At 35.8% G+C, this 23,044-nt stretch overlaps 1 protein-coding gene and 1 pseudogene across 1 annotated transcript; one reads left to right on the plus strand and one right to left on the minus strand.

Moving 5' to 3' along the window:
- Positions 1-5,591: 5,591 nt before the first annotated feature.
- On the minus strand, positions 5,592-6,588 carry LOC100515602 (olfactory receptor 4C16-like). The gene has a single exon (XM_003124170.4). The coding sequence runs from the start codon at positions 6,586-6,588 to the stop codon at positions 5,656-5,658; it is 933 nt and encodes a 310-aa protein (XP_003124218.1). The 3' UTR covers positions 5,592-5,655.
- A 12,214-nt stretch (positions 6,589-18,802) lies between these two features.
- Positions 18,803-19,739, plus strand: LOC100739250 (annotated as a pseudogene).
- Positions 19,740-23,044: the final 3,305 nt, after the last annotated feature.

Here is a 23,044-nt window from a genome sequence, read left to right on the forward strand (position 1 = left end):
GAGGCTGAGTTGAGTTCAGAATATACAACAGAAGCTCAATTCATCTGAAATGATATCGAACATAATACATCTTCAACAGCACTTTTTACAAGTTTTGGAATGTTACACATTGAACAAAGATATAGGTTGTAGAAGATTTATTATAGGCTAACTGCATTACTTTTTTAGATTAAGGACATGATATTAAATGAAAGCATATTTTATGTGTGGAGGTCTGTAAACATTTTGCAGGCATTTAACTCCAGCAACACACCACGACGTTCTATTCTGATACTCATTTTGGATTTTTGAAAACAAACAAACAAAAAAATAGTTTCAGTTATTTACACTAAATCATTAAGATTCAAATTGCAGTTTAAGAGGGACCTGACTCTGATACTAGATGTCATGCTCTTGGGAATTATGCAACAGCAGTCACTGACCAAATGAAATTCCAGCTCTTGTCCACCTCTATAAAGGATATTGGTCATTCTCTACCCCTGACTTTAGCTGCCTCTAACTAAGCAAGTCTATCCCCTTCTATACCATGTATAAAGTTCTACACATGAACATTCCATACATTCAGTATTTTATTATTGAAACAAAAAAATCATTTTTTAATCGTAGCAGAGCATACACCCAAATTAGTTAAAAACAGTTTCAGTGACTGACTCTCCCTGGCATGTAGGGTCAAGATTCAGAACAGGGAAAGGCTGGGGATAGAAAACTTAATCACCATGCTGGGCATCTGAGCACAGAAAGACAGGTTATTGTGATATAAAAGCTTTACATTTATCCTGATTCTAAGACACATTTTAGACATTGCTATTGATATCTTATAAACACTTTAGAGAGTTAGTTCCTTTCCATTGGCATTGGAAAAATTCAATGTGCTTAAAGAAAGACCTACTTATTTAAACACACATTTAGAACAGTACCGCCTTTTGTGATGTAGTTTATCCAGGAGCAGAGTGGACATGTTAGAGCATCACCTTTTACTCACAACCAAATGTCCTCCACAACAAAACCATGGTTTGCCTCAAAGACTGTTAATTTCAAAGAGTTTTTTTTGTTGTTATTGTTCCTCTCTTTACACCTGTGGCATATGGACGTTCCCACTAGGAGCTGAATGAGAGCTGAAGCTGCAAGCCTATACCACCGCTTGCAGCAACACTGGATCCTTGACTCACTGAGGGAGGTCAGAGATGGAACCCACATCCTCTTGGACATTGTGTCGAGTTCTTAATCTGCTGAGCCACAGTGGGAATACCCAATGAGTTTTTTTAATGATACCATTGGGGAATGATAGAAAGTATTGGACGGATCCCTCACCTAATGATCATGAAGATGAGCATCTAGTCTCTTATGTCCTGTTAGTTTTGTTGTTGTTGTTGTTTTAAGCACCGAGCAGGTCATCCTTTCCGAGCCTCCTTCTTCCACTGGTAACTGAAAGTAATACTGCTGGATCTATTTCCCTTATTCCAAAAGCAAAAAATGAAATTCATGCAATGAATATCCAATAAAAAGAGCTTATGATTCTTTTTTTTTCTTTTGTTTTTTGCCTTTTCTAGTGCCACTTCCTGTGGCATATGGAGGTTCCCAGGGTAGGGGTCCAGTCGGAGCTGTAGCCACCAGCCTATGCCAGAGCCACAGCAATGTGGGATCCAAGCCATATCTGCAACCTACAGCACAGCTCACGGCAACGCCGGATCGTTAACCCACTGAGCAAGGGCAGGGATCGAACCCGCAACCTCATGGTTCCTAGTCGGATTCGTTAACCACTTCACCACGACGGGAACTCCCTTCTTTTTATATAAATTGAGAATATCCACACCTAGTCTGTCTTTATATGGAAGATCCTAACACATGATATAAACAAAATTAAGGACAAAATTTCATTAAATTTATAGTTTGAACTGTAGAAAAACTGGAGAATCAAAACTGCAGAAAGTGCAGAGTTCCCATTGTGGCTCAGTGGAAACGAATCTGACTAGCATCCACGAGGATGCAGGTTCAATACCTGGCCTCACTCAATGGGCTAAGTATCCGGCATTGTCATGAACTGTGGTGTAGGTCACAGATGCAGCTCTGATCCCGAATTGCTGTGGCTGTGCAGCCACAGCTCTGATTCGACCCCTAGCCTGGGAACCTCCATATGCTGCAGGAGCGGCCTTAGAAAAGGCAAAAAGACCAAAAAAAAAAAAAAAAAAAAAAAAAAAAGCAATGCTCTTTTACATAGGACATCAATTGAGCAAATAATGTTTTTACAATTCATCAATGATGTGTGCATCAATAGTTCATTAGTTCATTCTTTTTCATTGCTGAGGAAGATTTAATTATTTGTGTATGCCAGAATTCATCCTTTTTATTAATGTGCCCTTGGGTTATTTCAGATTCTTGGCTATTATGTACAAAACTTCTGTGAACATTATAGCACAAACACTTGAGCGCATGTTATTTCTCCTGGATAAACAGAAGTGAAATTTTTGGAATATATGGGGAGTGTATATTTAATTTATGCCAATAACCATCTGGAATATTATCTGAAGTGAATGTATCATTTTACGTCCCCATCAGCAATGAAAACAGTACCCAGAAGCAGACATGTAACCACACACTGCTACTCACTTTTTTATTCTACCATAATGTCTTTCCTAGATATTAGAGTATAGTCCTAATTAATATCCCAGTATCCTCCCTAAATGCTTAAAAGGGCGTTCAGAATTATCTTGTTAAACAATGTCATATCATGCCACAAATACTGAAATATTTTCTCACATCATACAGATAAAATCACAAAAGTCCTATAAATTACACTTTTCATTATAATTTTGGAGTATATCATCTTCAAGTATTTTCTCTGTTATTTCTTTTCTTTTATTTTTTAAATTTTCTTTTTTTTCTTTTTTTTTGTTTCCCCAATACATAATTTTTTTTCTACTGTACAGCATAGTGACCCAGTTACACATACATGTATACATTCTTTTTTCTGACATTATCATGCTCCATCACAAGTGACTACACATAGTTCCCAGTGCTACACAGCAGGATCTCTGGACAAAACTTTCCTTAAAAAAGACACGTGCACCCACATGTTTATTGCAGCACTATTCACAAGGGTTTGCATTTTTATTATATTTTTATACTGAATAGAGTTTGTAATATTGACATTTTCAGTAAGAGAGATCATTTATTATATAAGGATTTGTCTCCAGTGTAGTAGACAGTCCAATAGCATCTCTGATCTCTATCCATCACATGCTAGTAAAAATACCCATCTCCCATCACCATGATTTTGGGAAAAATTAATACCTATACATTGTCAAGGATACTCTGTGAGCAAAATGTTCCCTTGCCGAGAACCCTAAATTTTGTCATAGATGACAAAAGTCAACTAATCACATGAACTTTCCTTGACCATCCTATTCTAAATATAAACATTTTTAAGCAGCATGGCCATCATCTCATTCTTCAAATGTCTTGCTTTGTGTAAGTTCATAGTACTTTTAAAATCCCTGAAATATTAAATAACTGTCTCTCTTTTTTTTCAATCTTTACTATACCATAAATTTCACAGGACAGTGAATGTTGTTTTTTTCTTTACTGTCATATTTTCAACTTCTAGAATAATGATTAACAATGAGAAGGTGGTAGAATTTCCCTGTTTCATGTTCCTTTGAGATACACACACACACACACACGTTTTCTCTAATAAACCTGAATTTCAATTTTAGATGCTAAATTTTCTTATCTACTTTTCTTATGCAAAATCCTGCCTGAGGCTTTAAAAATACAAGTTTTACATTTACTTCCTTTCAGAATCTAAATGAATTTAGATAGAATATATTTGTAATAAAAATCCAAACCCTTGTTATTACTGAAGTCTTAAGCTACTTTTAAGAAGTGTATCCTTTTCCAAAAATGTTCATGAAGACAATATGCAAAAAAGAGTAGAGAAAAACTATCTCTATATCTCTAAATATAAAGTATTAAAGACTCTCCTTTGGAGTATAAATATTCTTTTAATGCAAATACTTCATGATCTATAACAGCATTCAATTTAATGTTAAGAATAATACTTCTTCCCTGACCCAGAAGCTCCATATGCCACAGAATAACTAAAAAAAAAAAAGAAAAAAAACCCTTCTCAATTAAAAAAAAATTGCCCACAGAAAATATCATATTATATATTTATTAATGATATCTGTACAGCTTACTTGGGTAAGTTGTAGAGGATTTGAGGACATCAATATGTGGCTCAATAAAATATGTACTTGTATAATAAATTGAATAAAATTTAAAATATTTTAAATACAGCTAAGAGAAGTTGATCTTTTTTGACCGACTTTATTTTTTAGAGAAATTTTAAGTTTATGGAAAATTGTGTAAAAAATACAGACAAAAAGTATAGACAGTTCCCATGTACCCACTCTCCCTCACAATTTCCCAGTATCAGACACCTTGCATTAGTGTGGTGCATTTGTTACAACTGATCATTAAGATTGCTCTGTTTTTTAATAAAGAATATAGTTTATATTAGAGTTTACTCTTCTGTTGTATAGTTTTGTATGACAAATGCACTATGTGATTTACCAACCACTAGAATATCAAACACAAATGTTTTCCTTCCCTAAAATTGCTCTGTGCTCCCCCTCTTCATCTCATTACTCTTCTTTCTGACTTCCTGTCAACTAATTTTTTTAGTCTTCCCATAGTTCTTTTCTTTCTTTTCAAGAAAGGAAATTGATATTCTTATCTACAATATAAATAACTCTATCTCAAGCCTAAATAATCTCTGGTTATCTCATTCATTGCTCAAGTGTATTAATATATTGAAATTCTCTAACATCAACAGCTCACACTCTATTTTCAGCCCACACAAATACATCACTTTTAATGTGGATCATATATGCTACACTCATTATAACCCAATATTATTTTAAAAATATAATTGGTATAATTCAAGAGAAACCTTAATACTCCTCCCAAGTTAGAAGACATCAAATTAGGAACACAAAGTACATTTTATTAAATATACCATACTTACTAAAAACCTAGCAGTGAAACCTTTCTTCTGATCAAAGGACTACAACACAAGGGTGAATTTCCACCTGTGAAGAAATGATCTAGGTAAAGGAATGGTAAGAATTTGGAGTACAAAACCAAGAATTGGAAGGGGAAACACTAGATTACATACTGTCTCTTACTTTATGAAGCTTCTACAATTATTTGAACCTGACACTAATTAGGAAGAAAGTTTATGTTGAAAGTTCTTGAACTTATACAATGAAACAGAATTATTTAATCCATGCAAATGTTAGGGATACATAAAAGTTACCAGGTTGTGTATTTAAGCATATAGGGCCAGGGTATCTAGGAGTGAAAAAACAACAGAAAGCAGCATGAAGAAGAAAAGAGGACACTCTAGGTGAAAACTGCAGAGATACTAGGCAGGTAAGAGAGACAGATATACAGTGTCTGAGGTAATGGTCCTTATGACCTGTTTATTACTATTGCTGTCTCTTCCTCTACACTAAATTGACTCAGTGCTAGTCAGTGCATATGTTCCAATTGCTAAGACAGAATTGTATTCATTGCACAATAAAAAGATAATAGTCTCTATGAATTCTTTCCAGGTCAATCCAGACTATGAAGAAAAATTTGAAAAATTTCCATTCATCGTTGGTCATCTGAAACCAACTTCTTATTCCATAACATCCTCATGGCATTTTTCACTTCTGCATTCCTCAGTGTATAAATCAGAGGGTTGAACAAAGGTGTTCCGATTGTATAAAACACAGCTATCATCTTATCCGTGGAAAAGGTAGTTGCAGGGCGTGTGTATATAAATATGCAAGGACCAAAGAACAAGATGACTACCATGATGTGGGAGATGCAGGTGGAGAGGGCTTTTTTCCTCCCTTCTGCACTGTGGTTTCTCAGAGAATACAAGATGATGACATAGGAGACCATCAGCATGACAAAACTCACTGTACAGATGGCTCCACTGTTGGACACCAAGAGTAGGTTGGTCACATAGGTGTCTGCACAGGCAAGTTTCAGCAAAGGCTGCAAGTCACAGAAATAGTGGTCAATCACATTGGGACCACAGAATGGTAAACTCAGGGCCAGAAAAATCTGAGCTGAAGAATGCACACAAGACCCCACCCAGGCCAGGGCCATCAGCACACCACAGACTCGGTGGCTCATGATGGTTGTATAGTGCAGGGGCTTACAGATGGCCACATAGCGGTCAACAGCCATAAGGATTAGAATGAAGATCTCCAGGCAACCAAAGAAATGGAATGTAAAGACTTGGAACATGCACTCACTGAATGAGATAGTGGTCTTCTTCAAAAGGGCATCCACAATCATTCTAGGAGCTATGGAAGTAGAGAAGCAGGTATCAGTTAAGGATAAGTAGAAAAGGAAAAAGTACATTGGACTCCCAAGTGCCCGGCTGGTCTTGATAGTAGCAAGAATCAGCAAGTTACCCAACAGTATCCCCAAATAGAAAATCAAGAAAATGGCAAACACTATTTTCTTCCTAACAGGATCCTGGGTCAACCCAAGTAGAATGAACTCAGTCACATTATTGTTCAGCTGCATGATTTCATTAGTGAGATGGGATGGATGTGAAAGGGTTTATCTGCAAAAAAAATAAAGAACTAGTCATAGTGTGTAACATGATGTTATGGACTATTCTTCTTGGGGGACAGTCTACCTGTGATTTATTAATACCTCTTGCTAACACTTTCTTCTTTAGTTTTTAAAGGCCCCTGCAAAGGCTTACTATGAATTTCAAATAAGCTCCTGTAGGTAGTAATTTCCTACAGAACTTTTTGAATAAAATTACTTGTTAGTTTTGACATGATACTTCATTAACTTTGTCAAGTTATTAAATCCGTAATTAAGAGATATGTCTCCGTTGTTTCCTTCATTTGTTTTTCATGTTCAAAAATTTTATGACCGATGTTTTACATGTTCTATCCCTTGGGATTTAGAATATGTCGGACTGCCTTTGAAGGTTCATGCTAAAGATATAAAGTCTCATGTTTAACTCAATTAAAATGTCATTTATAAACACTTATGTATCATATATTTGTTATACATACATAGATAGGTAAATATATATATATTATTTTATACATCTAATATGCTCCACCTCTTCCTTACATACTTGCTCCAGTTATTAGAGCATGAGAAATGAAATGGGAAACATGGACTTTCAATAATCTGCTGTTATTATCATGAATGTTTGTGATATTTTGTAATAGTTCAAATGCTAATGAACAGAAAAGCACGTTATTTCATAGTCTATATTGTCTAAAATATCCCAGTTTCTATTTTTCTTTTTCCAGTTTCTGAGAAGCACCCTTTAGGGCACTCAGGAGCCCTGATGTTAAATTTCTATATCCAGGACAGTGGGTTATTCCTCAAAAGTTTGTATTTTTTCTGTTAAGAATCTTAGATCTGTAGTGATTTTTTTGGATGGTTGTGTGGTTATATTCCTAGTACAGTTTGTATTATTCAAATATCTGAAAACCCCAGGTTCTTGGATGAGCACAAAGAAGGAGAAAGTGTAAAGAGGTGTGCTTTTTAAAAAGAGGCAAAGTAGATGGTACAGCACAGGGAATGAAATCCAATCTCTTGGGATAGAACATCATGGAAGATAGTATGAGAAAAAGAATATATATATTCATGAATGATTGGGTCACTATGCTGTAAAATTGACACAACACTATAAATCAACTATACTCTAATAAAGACATAAAAAATAAAAAAACAGGCCAAGCAGATTTTCAGTAGATACTGTCTTCTCAAGTCTTCAAATGGATAAGCCATTTTAAGATTTCTACATTTGTCAAAAATAAAATGAACAGATGACCTTAGAGAAGAGCTGAAGGAAAGTAGGCAGGCAAAGGTGGAAGATAGATGAGGGTGGTATACAGAGTGTTAGATGCGGAGACCGGCTCAGCAGGTTGGGGCTGAAGAACGGGTGATGTGAAACTTAAGGGAAAAAGTTAACATAAAACAAGACACAGAGACATTTATCTTAAGTAAAGTTGGGAACCAGGGGACTCAAGGTCTCAGGGACCAAGAGTGCCACCTCAAGAAACCACACTGCTTTTAATGTCCTCATTCAGCTGACCACATGAATAGCTTATGCCTTTAGGTCTTTGTTCCTAAGTCATTTACCAGCACTGTGACTGTTTTTCAAGCAGGAAGATGGGATAAAGTAAAGTGGGGACAAGACGGAGTTTTCAGCAAAGAGACTAAGAAAAGATTGTAGAAACATGTCTTGTGACAGTTAGGTGGATTCTTCTATCTTTGAAAATTTATTTTACTGCAGAGGCCGCAGTGAAAAGCATTGCTTACCTTTAAAAGTCTCTATCTATCTACCTCTCTCTGATTCTGTTATACAAGCACATCCATCTTCAGAAAAAAATTTACACTCTATTTCTTTACAGAATTTACTGTTCTTTGTGGGAAGGTTAATAATCTCAAGATTTATCACTCAACAGCCCATGCAAAAGAATATACAATCTACTCTCCTTAAACTCTTGATTCTGTGTAACTGGATCCCATGACTCCTGCTTATGTGGTCCAGATAGCCTAGAAAAATAGCCTGACCTGAAAATCAAAAGGTGGCCATAAAATTCATATTGAAATCATAAAATTCAATATGGAGGGCAAGCAGGCTTTCTATGCCTGCTTGCCCTCCATATTAAGTTATTAATTTTATTCAAATCTTACCTGACATAGAATGGATGCCCCATGAAGCGGCAAAGGGTAAATGAGATCCAACACTAAAGAACGTTGGCAGGCACAAATATTGATGAAAATGAAAGATTTCTATGCTTTTTTTTTTCCAGGAACTCCTCTTCCACATATACACACATTATCTTTCACCTTAATTACGGTTTTTAGTCTCCTCCTTTTCAGGTTTCCTCTGCATATTCTCTGAGAAGTAGGTATTTAACTTTTCAAATTAAACCTCTGAAATGTGCCAAGTGCAAACCCTAAATCTGCAATGTTACTGTAGAAGAACTCCACGTGTGATAATTCTATACTGTGCTGTACGGTGTTCTGCTCAACGATGTCAAATGGAGACGGAAAAGTCGCCATTCTCCAAAAGCTCTTTGAAGGTCATTATCTCCATTCACCGTTTGTCTGATTTCTAATCCACATAATCTCTTTCTAAATTTCTAGTATCCACCGCTCTTGGTGAGGACATATATTGTTGCTCCATCTTACATGAGAATTATTTGTGAACATTCTGCCATCTCTAAAATCTGTAATAAACCATAGACACGAACTATATTCCTCTATTTCTACACTGCAATGATGACTTTTAACATACCTGGTGCACATAAAAGGTTCACTGAGTTCAAAAGATACTTTTTCTCAACATTTGCGTTGCTTCTATTTCCTCTATTAACAGTCAATCTCAGTATAAACTTGTTTTAATTTCTTTCTCAGAGTTATCTGGGAACAACTAGATATTCAAAATAAACATACTAGAAAATTATGTTGGATTCTTTTGTAATGATGCCTCTCTGTAAAACATGGAGATTATTTTTCACTTACCTGTTAGAAGCTGCTCTGAATTAGGGTCAATTCTGACCTTTTTTTTTTTTTTTTTTTTTTTTTTGACAGCAATCTCCTAACAGACCAGTGAAAAAAATATTCTTGCCTCTATTCCAGGGGGAATATTTTAAGAAATAATGACGTAAGTTATTTACATCATAGAGGGCATTATTCCCTAAAGTTTTCCTTACCCTGCTAGTCAAAAACAACTTCTATGTAATAAATTTAACTTTGATTTGTATATTTAGCTTATACAAGGATAGCAAATTCATTTTCCTCAAGCTCATTAATCACATGCAAACAAGGATTTGGAGTTTTTAAGGGCTTCACACTTACCAAGAGTACCAGATAAGAAGAAGAAGAAAAAAGAAAAAAAAAACAATGATGGAGAAAGGGGGTAAAGAACAGAAAGAATAAAAGTAATACCATTCATTAAATAGGAAGTGTGTCACCCAGAAACAATTCTGCTACCAACCAGAACCTGGAATTACCCCTCCCTGTGTTCATAAGTAGAAACGTAGCAGAACAAAAAAAGTATGGAATGATATACTCAAAGTTTTTAATGAAAAAAAGGTGAAGCAAAAATTCAATACACACACAAAAGATGTGTCTTTTAAAACTGAAGAAGATATAATTTGCTTTTCTGTAGTGATTAATGATTAATGATGCTAAGCATCTTCACAAGTGCCCCTTGGCCCCCTGTATGTCTACCATATGATTCAGCAATTCTACTGCTAATTATACATCCAAAGAAAGTCTAATCAGTAGCCTATGATAAACTACATGGGGAAAAGATCTAAAAACAAATGGATATGTGTATACATGTAACTGAATCACTTTGTTGTACAACAGAAAATAGCACAACATTGTTAATTAACTGTACTTCAAAAAAAATTTAGAAATTAAAAAAGGGGGAAAGAGGGTGAATAACAACACCTACACATTGTTTCAAAGATTTAAAAAATACAACTATGTAAAACACCTTGTATATTGTAACTGCTAAATAAATGTTGCTTAGTATTATGAATACCAATGAAGAAGAAATAAATGACCACTAGTAATAAAAAAGCAATAAAATTGATGAATATGGATGAAAAAGTCTCAAAACATACTGCAAATTTTATTCAACAGCACATTAAAAGAGTTATACACCATGAGCCAAATGGGAGTTATCCTTGATGCAAGAATGGTTTAACATACACAAACCAGCTCTGCTGGTCATAAGCTGGTGTTAAAAATCTGTTAAGGAAATTCTTATTCCAGGTGCCAGTCTTTAGGTCTGAGGTGCCTAATGTTAGGCTCAAACCCTCCAAGTTAGTGATAGCCCTTTCTGCTTTGGGGTCACCCACCAGGGACTTGGGTCTTAACTAGGTTATACCTCAGCCCCTTCTACTCATCTCAGTGTTTTTCATTATACTTTTAATTATAAAAGAGCTGCTCTTCTAGATGATTTCCTTTAACCCTCCAAAAAATCATGATCAGTGCCTGCTTTAGTAGACATGAATTCCTTTGACCAATCAACAATATTAAAATTTGTGTAATGTCACCATTTCCAAAGCTCAAGTAATTCTAGTGATTTAGGAAATTTTACAGGCTGCTATTTTAAAACACAAGGATGTTTTGTTCTGATTAATTCAATGAAAACAGGACACTTTTAAAGAAGCACCAAATAAACCTGGAGATATAGTCAATAAATGTAGACAAAGAGAGTAAGAAAGCGTATTAAAATTTTACCTCCAATTTAGTATGTTATATTTGATAATTCAAATGTCTTTTACCCCTTGACTTTGGGTAGGGGGCAATATGCATTAACTTTTTCTGGAGCTTGCCAATAAAATACTTTTGTCCAAACTCATGAACTATCCAGAGATTTTTGATCCATTGAGGAATGTGGTTCATATGGAGTTTAATTGGAACATTAGCTGTATTAATTTTGAATGGTGAATTTGCATAGCATAAAAAATTGGTAAATACTGGGAGAAACCTATTCCATCTGAAGTTATTATTCAGCTATAATTTTATCAAGGAGAAAACATTAATTTTTTTCTTACCTTGAATTTGCTATTGCCAGAAGCCTTCCTTACTTCTATTTTTTTAACAAAGCAAAAATTATCAAGCTCACAGTGTTCAACAGCTAACAGTACTTAAATAAAGTCTAATAAACATTCAGTTCATTGATAAATTTTCTCCTTACCATTATTATACCTAACACTGATTCCTAGTTTTCCTAAACTAGGTATACTGTTTACTGGTAGATTTATTGATCTAAAACAAATTGATTTATTTTTTTACTTTTTGAAATAATTTTTATTTTTTCCATTTTATTTGGTTTACAGTGTTATGTCAGTTTTATACCATATATAAAATTGACCCAGTAACACACACACATATATACACACATTCTTTGCCTTATTTTTCATTTTAATTGTAGTCATTTAGGATTGATGGCAGAATTTAACATTCAAGCAATCTTGTCAATGTTTTGTGAGAAATCAATCACCTTGTATAAGCTTAGACACTAACCATTTTTCTCAATGTTTTATTAAATATATTATTTTCCTAATTACAAACCCTTTTAATATGGAAATGGGAATTACTTTCTCCATTTCTATACTATTTGTGAATGTTGATCTTATTGATAAACTTTTTTGAGTCATATTGTCTACCTTTATAGAATGAAAATGCTACTATGTAATTCGGAAATATAATAAGGAATACAGAACAATTTGTATACCTCAGTATCATACCTGGTTCATAACCACACATTAGCTTCCTTTTTCTTTTCTGTATTTTTTGAATGAACAGTTTCTGAAATTGCCACGCACAAACACATAATTGAGTCCAATGAGGAAATACAGGTGAAAAATAGCCAAGATAATCTTGAAAAGTAAAACATAGGTGGTCTTCTTATATGTCCTGATTTTAAAACTTACTATATAGCTACAGTAATCAAAACAGTGTGGTATTGATATAAAGACAGGCATATAGAGCAATAGAATAGATTATAAAGCCCCAAAGAAACTATCACATGAATGTTCAAATGACTTTCTACAAGAATTTCAGGACCATCCAGTGGAGAAAACACAGTTTTTTCAATAAATTTAGTTGTCAAAACTAGACGTCCACATGCAAAAGAATGAAGGTATAACTTACATAATATTCACAGTATACTCAAATGGATAAAAGACCTTAACATCAGAGCTAACACTATGAAACATTTAGAAAAATTAGAAAGTAAATTCAGGACATTAGATTAATCAATGGTTTTTTTTTTGAGTCAAAAACAAAGGCAAAAGAAGAAAACACAGGTATATGGGACTGTATCAAAATTTAAAACTTCTATGTATCAAAGAACAATCAACAGAGAGAAAAGGAAACTCACAGAATGGAAGGAAATAAATTCATATCTGGAGTTAGTATCTGAAATATAAAAGGAATTTTTACCACTCAATAACAAATAACAAGTAAATAGGCAAAAAAACTTGAAAAGGCATTTTTTTCAAAAAAGATATACCAACAGACAATAAACACATGAAAAGATGTCCCAAATCATCAATCACACTTGTGCACTGTTTGTGGGGAAGTAAAATAGTGCAGCTACTGTGAAAGACAGTAAAACATAACTCAAAAATCTAAAAATAGTATCACTGTATGATCCAGCATTTCCACTTCTGGGTACATCCGCAAAAGAACTGAAAGCAAGAACTCAAAAAGATACTTGTACAACTATATTTCTGATAGTATTATTCAGAAGAGCTAAAATGTTCTAGAAACCAAAGTATCCATCAAGATATGAGTAGATAAATACACTGTGGTATACAGTCAATAGAAGATTATTCAACATTAAAAAGTAAGGAGACTCTGACACATGCTAAAACACAGATGAATTGTGAGGACATGTGAAATAAAATAAGCCATTTGTTTCTCATAAACTTTATATTATAACAGATTTTTATCTACAGGTAGTTGGTAAAAATAATTCAGTTTCCCCTATTATCATCTCATATTAATATGGTACATTTGTCAAAACTAATTAACCACCATTATTACATGATTTTAACTAGAATCCACGTTAGCCAGATTCATTAGTCTTTAATGATGTCATTTTTTCTCTCCAGAATCTGATTCAGGAAATTACATGTATTCAGTTGTCAAGTTTTCTTGAGCTCCTCCAAACAGTGACACTGCTTCTGACTTTTCTTGTTTCAGATGATTTTATCAGTTTTGAGCAGGACTAGTAAGACATTTTGTATAAAAACCCTCCATTGGGGATTGACTGATATTTTACTTGCAATTAAGCCAGGGTTATGAGTTACTGGGAGAATGACCACAGAGATAGAGTGCTATTCTCATCACATCACATCTGTGGGTACATACTGTCAACATGACTTGTCCCTATAGATCTTGATCACCTGACTAAGGTACTATTTGTCATAATTCTTTATTTCTTTTTTCTTTTCTTTTCTTTTTTTTTTTTTTTTTTTTTTGTCTTTTGAAGACTGTACCCATGGCATATGGAGGTTCCCAGGCTAGGGGTCTAATTGGAGCTGCAGCTGCCAGCTTATGTCACAGCCACAGCAATGGCAGATCTGAGCCGTGTCTGTGACCTACACCACAGCTCATGGCAATGTCAAATCCTTAACCCACTGAGCAAAGCCAGGGATCGAACCCACAACCTCATGGTTCCTAGTGGGATTCGTTTCCACTGTGCCATGACAGGAACTCCTATTTTTCCTTTTTTAGGGCTGCACCTGCAGCACATGGAAGTCCCTAGGGTAGAGACTGAATCAGAGCTGCAGCTGTCAGCCTACACCACGGCCACAGCAACACCAGATCCAAGTTGCTTCTGTGATCTGTGCCACAGCTTGAGGCCACGCAGGATCCTTAGCCCACTGAGTGAGGCCAGGGATGGAACCTGAATCCTTAGGGACACTATGTCAGCTTCTTAACCTGCTGAGAAACAGCGGGAACTCCTGTCACAATTCTCTTTTGTAAATTTACTCTTTTCACTCACTCCATACTGCGTGAGTTCTTTGGAAAGAAGTCACTTAAGTGTGTGCACAGTTCACACTTAGGTAGTGGAGAGTTTGAGGACAGAGAATATAAATAAATCAATTTTTTGGTATTCTTTCGTCTATTAATTCCTTTTTAGTTATTTATTATTCAGTTATTTGCATCATTATAATTCATGGATATTTATTTTTTACTTTGAGTTATATCTCAGCTCAACTTTTCTGCTGATTTTTTTGGTAGCTTTGGACATTGGAGGCTCATCCCTTTGGCTCCTGTGAGTTTTGGAGTATCCTTATCAGTGTATGAGTGTGTGAAGGCAAGTGACATTTTGGGGAAGGACCTTCCCTAGACTTCTATATTTTGCATCATGCATGTTTAAATACTCCTATGGCGAATGCCAAAGAGATTCACTTTCCAGTCAAAATCTTGTGTGAGTGTGAATTTTGGAAAGTAGCGGATGAATCTGGGATCATCTGGGTCTCTCTTCTTGCACACAAGTGAGAATCTAAGCCTTCTTGTGAGATCAAAGAGTTCCTGGTTCCAGGTAAGCCAAATTTTAGGGTAACATTTTAAAAATTCTCATTTGAGTAAAGAGCACCCAAATTGCCTTGGAGCGAAAAGAAGACAACTGAATAATTCAAACTTTCTCCATGGACTCTTACAAAGCTGGTAAGAGCTTTGGGGATCAAGTTAGTTTTATATAATACTTGGAGAAAGTGAATCTGGTCAATGTCATTGTGAGTGACTAATACATATGATGCATTTGTGGAAGGATAGAAAGTTTGGGACATTTCTAGGTGTGTTTCATATTATAAAAGATGATGGAAATAAAGAACCTGTGTGGTAGCTTCTGATGGAAATGAGCACTGCTAGATCAGGGGTATTGGAACTGAGGATGTTAAGGATAAGAAAATAGAAATAATATGTGCTTGAAATTTTTCAGGATACATTCCATAGATAGGATGATTGGTGGTGGATGCAGTAGGATGCAGGCTTCCCTCTTCCTCAACATCATCTGAACATGGTGCAGTGCAAAACACTATTAGATTGTATCCACTGGCTATTTTATTAAAGCTTTCTTTCTTGCAACAAATATTTGTTAAGCAGCTTAAAGTTTTTAGATGCTTAAATTCAGTAGCTTATAGACAAAAACTCTGATCCAAACATAGCCCTCATTCTAATATGCATCATTTCTATATGTAATTCTAATGTTTATGTCAATATATGTACATAAGTAAATAGGTATGTTGTGAATTATACACATGTCTATTTACCTATCTCTACAGATACATACATGTATAAATATGTATATATACATGAAAATATATTTATATAACTTTTTTTTTTTTGGTCTTTTTGCCTTCTTCTAGGGCCACACCTGTGGCATATGGAGGTTCCCAGGCTAGGAGTCTAATCGGAGCTGTAGCCACCAGCCTACGCCAGAGCCACAGCAACATAGGATCAGAGCCGCATCTGCGACCCACACTGCAGCTCACGGCAATGATGGATCCTTAACCCACCGAGCGAGGCCAGGGATTGAACCGCAACCTTATGGTTCCTAGTCAGATTTGTTAACCACTGAGCCATGACGGGAACTCCAATACTTAACATTCTTAACATGTATAAACTGCAAACAATTTTTAATTTGATTGTTGAAGAACTTTGGCCAGAGCAGATTTGGAAAACATCCCAGAAAACCAGTGAACCTTTAGTTAAAGGTACTGTGCTGTTCTACGATGTGGTTAAAAACCACTGAATTCCCTAACTAACCCTATAGTTGATTCAGCATCTTATTCATGCTCTTGAGTCATGTTATCCCCCAAATACTGCTGTCCTTCCTGCTTCATCAGAAGGCAGTTGGTATGGTTCAGGCATATGCCACTGTGAATAATACTCCATCAACTAAGATGAGGTTTCAAAAAGCCTCAGTTTTTTAATGCAATACATGACAGTGTTTTCAAATTTTACCAAAGAGCACATACTAAAAAAAAATGGGTATGGTTCATGTCTATGATGCCAAGAAAACCATTTTGTACACAGAGAATACAATGCATGTTTTTGTTGGCATTCTTCTCAATACAATTCATTTATATGAGTGTATGTGTAATATGTTTAAATCCTGCTTTTAATTAAGACTTATCATGCTAGCATACAATTCTGTCCTCTTATTTTTCACTTTAGAATATGCTTTGGACATATTTTACACTTCAGGCACCACTGCATATGTATCTGCTTTACTTTTATGAATGCTTTATCAATGAGTAGTATCAATATAAGTAAAATCCTCTATTTATTAAGTTCCCTTCAGATGTATTTTAAGTCCTTCCTCATCTTTTGCTACCAAAGAGAGTGTTGAAATGATAAATTTGTCCTTGTCAGTGAGAGTATCTGTCAGAAATGGGATCATTAGACCCATATCCGTGTGTAGCTGCAATATTATAATGCTGAAAATCACCCCTTAGAAGATTGAGCCCATTTAGACTCCTACAAAAATGAATGGGATTGACTACCCACTCTGTAGGTCAACTTGTACTTGTCAGCACTCTCTATGTCAATGAATTGAACCACAAGGAATATTAAAATGATAGGTGAAAAATTTATCTAGTTGGACATTTAATTTGAAATTTAGAAGCGAATACGATTGACATATTTTCATAGGTTTAATTATATTTAGTAAGAAGGCTGTCTTAAAATTGATTACTGGGCCCAGTATTTATTTGCTGTATTTTTTAAAAGTTAACAAATTTATACTTGGCAATTATATTTTTGTGTGTTATAAGTCATACATATGCTTTATCAGTTTGGCACTTATAGTTTGTTATTGATTATGCTACTATTTGGAGAATGTAAGGACACATAAAACAATCTGTCCAGTGTTTGACATATAGCTAGATATGCATAAATGCCAACTACCTTTTTACTTTTATCTTCTCTTACTCGAGGTGAAAGTAAAGGACATTCAAGATTTGTATCACAAAAATTATATTGAAAGGTTTCAGATATGACTTGGAGCTTCCTGAGCTCATTTATTAAATTCCTGGTGTTTAACCTCAAATCTGAAATTTGAGTGTTCTGATTTATGGGAAATGTTCTCCTTCTATTTATTTCCTTCATTCTTGACTCAGTGAAACCTCTTGTCTTAAGAAAACATATTGAAATATTTAGAAAAAATAATTAATAAGGAGACAAATTTAACTTTGGACAATATAATATAAAGATTGTAAATTTGTTTTGTTTTGCTTTTGTTTGTCTTTTTTAGGGCCACACCCACAGCATATGGAGGTTCCCAAGCTAGGGGTCAAATCTGAACTACAGCTGCCAGCCTACACCACAGCCACAGCAACACCAGATCCGAGCTGCATCTGCGACCTACATCACAGCTCATGGCAATGCCAGAAGCTTGACCCACTGAGTGAGGCCAGGGATCGTACCAGAATCAAGGATACTGGTCAGATTAGCTTCTGCTGAGCCACTATAGGAACTCCTATAAATTTTAATAATGGGAGCTGAATTTGAAATCATAAACAACTAGAAAGTTTTGAGAAGTAAAGTAAAATAAGGTGAATTAAAATAGATCTTATGATGGATTGAACCAACTGATGATGTATTCATCGCTAAAACTTGATGTTTATTTTCTTTCTCTCCATCCCACCTTCTATCCTGTGTGTCTGTGTTGGGGGGAGGGGCACATGAGAGCATGCACTTAAGTTTTATTATGGAAGATAATCAAAATATTTAGACAATTGTTCTTTGATATAATATTTACCAGAAGATTATCACTGGATTCTTTGTTCATGAATGTGAAAGCACATTTAGTAAGGCATATAGAAGTTTGCTCTACTTCTGCAACACATTACCTTAGTATTGATCTGTCCTTGATAAAACCTGAAGAAAACATTCAGTTGAAGAATTTATTCACTCATGCCAACAATCTAAAAAATATTTATTGAATCTGAAGAGTTATTTACTTTTCCTTATTTTCCTATTCCTTATATCATTATTTTCATAGGAAATCTTGAAAATAGATTAAATAGTATGAAATCTATTTTCTTCTGGTAAAAGCAGCACACAACAGGTAAATGATTACCCATTGGAAAGTGGCAGTTCCTTGATCAAGCTTATGTATTTGGCCTCCAACTGTAGTATTCACTTCAAGAGTTTTTTTTTCATCTTTGCAGATTTTTTTCTAAGCCATGGTTTCCTGTCATCAAGTGAAACAATGCAGAAAAATAATAGTGTAACAGATTTCAGACGATTAGGATTGACACAAGATCCTAACAGGCAGAAAATGGTGTTTGCAATTTTCTTCATTTTCTATGTGGGAACTCTGGTGGGCAATTTGCTTTTTATTGTGACCATCAAGTCCAGCAAGACCCTTGGGAGCCCAATGTACTTTTTCCTATTTTATTTGTTCATTGCTGATACCTGTTTCTCAATTTCCACTGCCTCTAAACTAACTGCAGATTCTCTGTCTGCAACAAAAATCCTATCTTACAATGAATGAGTGCCTGACTCAGGTCTTTGCACTGCATTTATTTGGATGCATGGAGATCTTTGTGCTTGTCCTCATGGCCATGGATCGCTACGTGGCCATCTGCAAGCCCTTGCATTATGCAACCATCATGAGCCGCCAGGCCTGTGTCATCCTGATTGTTCCGGCATGGATAGGGTCTTTTCTACATTCTATGGCTCAGATTATCCTGGCCTTGAGATTACCTTTCTGTGGATCCAACCTGATCAATCACTACTGCTGTGATATGCAGCCCTTGTTGAAACTTGCCTGCATGAATATTTATGTGATGAACCTACTGGTGGTGTTTAACAGTGGGGTCATTTGCACAATCAGTTTTACAATTCTGATGATCTCATATATTGCCATTTTGCATTCACTGAGAAACCACAGTGCAGAAGGGAGGAAAAAAGCCCTCTCCACTTGCACTTCCCACATCATTGTAGTTGTCCTGTTTTTTGGTCCATGTATATTCATGTATACCCGCCCCCCAACTACTTTCCCCATGGACAAGATGGTGGCAGTATTTTATACCATCGGAACACCCTTCCTCAATCCACTCATCTACACACTGAGGAATGCAGAAGTGAAAAATGCCATGAGGAAATTATGGTGTGTCAGAATAACCTCAGAAAACAGAAGATGAACTGTGGACCTGCCTGATTATGTACTGCGTCATAGCTTAACTGAATTTGTACAGATATCAAATATGATAGTGTATGATTATTGTGGAATAAAACATACAATCACATGTAAGATGTGAGTTGCTTTTTTTTTCTAGGTCACAAGGAAGATGAATGCCAAGATTTCTTGTTCCTCAAGTGGCACAATTTTAGGTGTTCTAAACATGTTCTCCAATCAAAGTTTATTCTGAAATAAATGCATGGGTTTTCTTATTCTCATTTATTTTTAATTTCTGGGATGTTAAAATTCAGTCAGAGTTCCTGCTTTGGCTCAGTGGTTTTGAACCCAACTAGTATCCATGAGAACATGGGTTTGATCCCTGGCCTCACTCAGTGGGTTAAGGTCATAAGCTGTGGTGTAGGTGGCACATGTGGCTTGGATTCTGTGTTGCTGTGGCTGGTGTAGGCTGGCGGCAACAGCTCCAATTAGACCCCTAGCCTGGGAACCTCCATATGCCATGGGAGCGGCCCTAGAAAAGGCAAAAAGACAAAAAAAAGAAAAAAAGAAAAAGAAAGAAATTCCTACACATCAATAACAAAACATAATCTGATTGACAGACAAAGAGGTTGAAAGGACACTTTTCTAAAGAAGACATACCCATGGGCAATAAACATACAAAAAAGACATTCAATCTTGTTAATCACACTTGTGCACTCTTCATAGAAATCCAGGTACCATCAGAGACAGAAAGGAATTCCTCTAAAAGGTAAAAACAGAAGTACCCTCTGATCCAATTTTTCCACTTCTGAGCATAAGCGCAAAAGCACTGAAACCAGGACTCAAAGAGATATTCTATTTGTAGAACCATATTCACAGCAGCATCATTCAGATCAGCCAACATGGTAAGGAACCCAATTGTCCATCAACACATGAATAGATACACAAAATGTGATATACAGAGTATTACACAACACTTAAAAGAATGAGTTTCTGACACATGCTACAACACAGATAAAGTGAACATGTTAAATAAAATAAGCCATTCACTCTTTATAAACTATATATTTTGTAAAAGTTTTATATTTACAGGAAGGTTGGAAAAATAACACAGAAAATTTCCATACAACCTATACTCAGCTTCCCCTCTTATCATCTTATATTAGTATGGTATATTTGCATAATTAATTAACCATCACTATTACAATTATTTTTATCAGAAATCCATACTTTAACTAGATCCATTAGTCTTTACAGATGCCCTGTTTATCTCCAAAATCTGGTTCAGAAAATCTCATTGCATTCAGGTGTCAAGTTTTCTGCAGTCCCTCCAAATACTGACAGTTTTTCTGATTTTCTTGTTCTGGAATGCCAATCTCCAACTAACACGCTAGCCAGGTTCATGTGCACTACATATGAAACTTAAACTTGCAAACTTGCACTTGATTGTGGAAACTATACTACAGGAGCTCTCAAACAAAAGTGGCCAAATCAGGCTCTTAATATTCCAAAACTGGGAGTTCCTGTCGTGGCACAGTGGTTAACGAATCCGACTGGGAACCATGAGGTTGCGGGTTCGCTCCCTGCCCTTTCTCAGTGGGTTAACGATCCGGCGTTGCTGTGAGATGTGATGTGGGTTGCAGACGTGGCTCGGATCCTGCGTTGCTGTGGCTCTGGCGTAGGCCGGTGGCTACAGCTCCGATTCGACCGCTGGCCTGGGAACCTCCATATGCCGCGGGAGTGGCCCAAGAGATGGCAAAAAAAAAAAAAAAAAAAAGACAAAAAAAAAATTCCAAAACTGTATGTGTGTGTGTGTGTTGTGTGTGTGTGTGTGTCTGTGCGTGAAGCCAGAGAAAATCAGCCATAAAATCAGACTGAACAGAATGCTAATTTTGGTTGGTATTTAGAATATTCTAAAAGAAGCAATGATAAAGGAACTTCTTTTTAGAACACTAACAATAACTTTCTTGAAACCATATCAGTATTTTAAAATGCTGCCAGCGTGAACCCTCTCTCTCCCTCCATTCCTCCTTTAATCATCCTTTTTCTGAACTGCCTAAAACAGATACTATCACTTTCTCTCATTCATCACCCCCTATCCTGCTGTTCCCCTTCCCTAATTAGAGGGAGACATAAAATCAGAAATAATAGCTCTCTTTAAGGAGAAACCTACCACTAGGAGAGGGGAACTATCCCCCCCCCCAACCTTATATGCACAGCACATCCTGGACTCCAGCAGAATGTGGAACTTTAGCTAAGGAATTTCTTAATCCTAGTCAACACCCACTGGTATGTGGTAAGGGAGCTGACTGAGTATACCACCCAAACCAATGAGTATAGTTGTTTAGATCTGTATCAATTAACACAGCTATTAGTTTCTCAATGTAAAGCCAATGAACAAATAGCAAAAGGAGGATGGAGAAACCCCTTAAGGAACTGGGATGTACGCAGACCACAGACTCAAGCTGAATTCAAGGAATTAGCTCATACATTGTTCAGACTTATCCTAGAAATTTTTCCAAAACCTATCGACTGGACAAATATTCAGCTCTGTGAACAAATATAAGATTAATCAGTTCTGGATTATTATGAGAGATTCAAGAAAACCATTAAACAATAGTCTGGCAGGACACCAAAATCACTGTCTAACCACCAATATGGTCATTTGCTAACTCTGTCTTTTTAGAAGGCAAAGACAAGGAATTGGCTACTCTAATTAAAAGATACACTTTTGGCTGGCCCTTGTTATGGACAAAGGCCCTCATCACAGTGGTCTGTCCACTTTCCAAAACTATCTCAAAGGAGAGAAATAGATCCATAAAAATGATAGAACTTCAATTGTGCCAATTAAGTCATCAAGATCAGTCCAATCTGTGACTGATAAAGGAAGCTGGCATTTGTTTTACTGTAAAAAAAAGGAAAAAAAATGAGGTCATTATGTTATCAGATAAGGACTTGTAGAAAAATGAAAAAAAAAAATTCTTTGCCCTGGATTTCATACCAGAAGATCAAGCTAAACAAGAATAGTGAAGGCTCTAGGGGAATACTGGTATCCTCCCCACTACCCTGGGAGAAGTAGAAATGAAAATACAGGAGAAATAATTAAACCCCCAATATACAGGAGACACATTTTCTGTCTTAAACTGTAACAAAATCAAGGTCTCTCTCCCTCAGAGTAATACCTCACTGCAAATGGTAGGCACTTCTAATGGAGTAGGCCCAGGGAGATGAAGAAGTCCCGTTAAGGGACCACAGATAGAGAGGGAAACCTAGGGGACATTGGGAGATCACTGTGAAGGTAATAAATTGCTCAAGAAAGCCTTCTGAACA

The sequence above is a fragment of the Sus scrofa genome, unplaced genomic scaffold (genome assembly GCF_000003025.6).
Source record: "Sus scrofa isolate TJ Tabasco breed Duroc unplaced genomic scaffold, Sscrofa11.1 Contig74, whole genome shotgun sequence".
Classification (NCBI taxonomy): Eukaryota; Metazoa; Chordata; class Mammalia; order Artiodactyla; family Suidae; genus Sus; species Sus scrofa.

What these genes read in the sequence shown, in the direction of transcription:
- LOC100515602 (XM_003124170.4), bottom strand. Translation starts at nt 6,588, where the DNA reads ATGCAGCTGAACAATAATGTGACTGAGTTCATTCTACTTGGGTTGACC.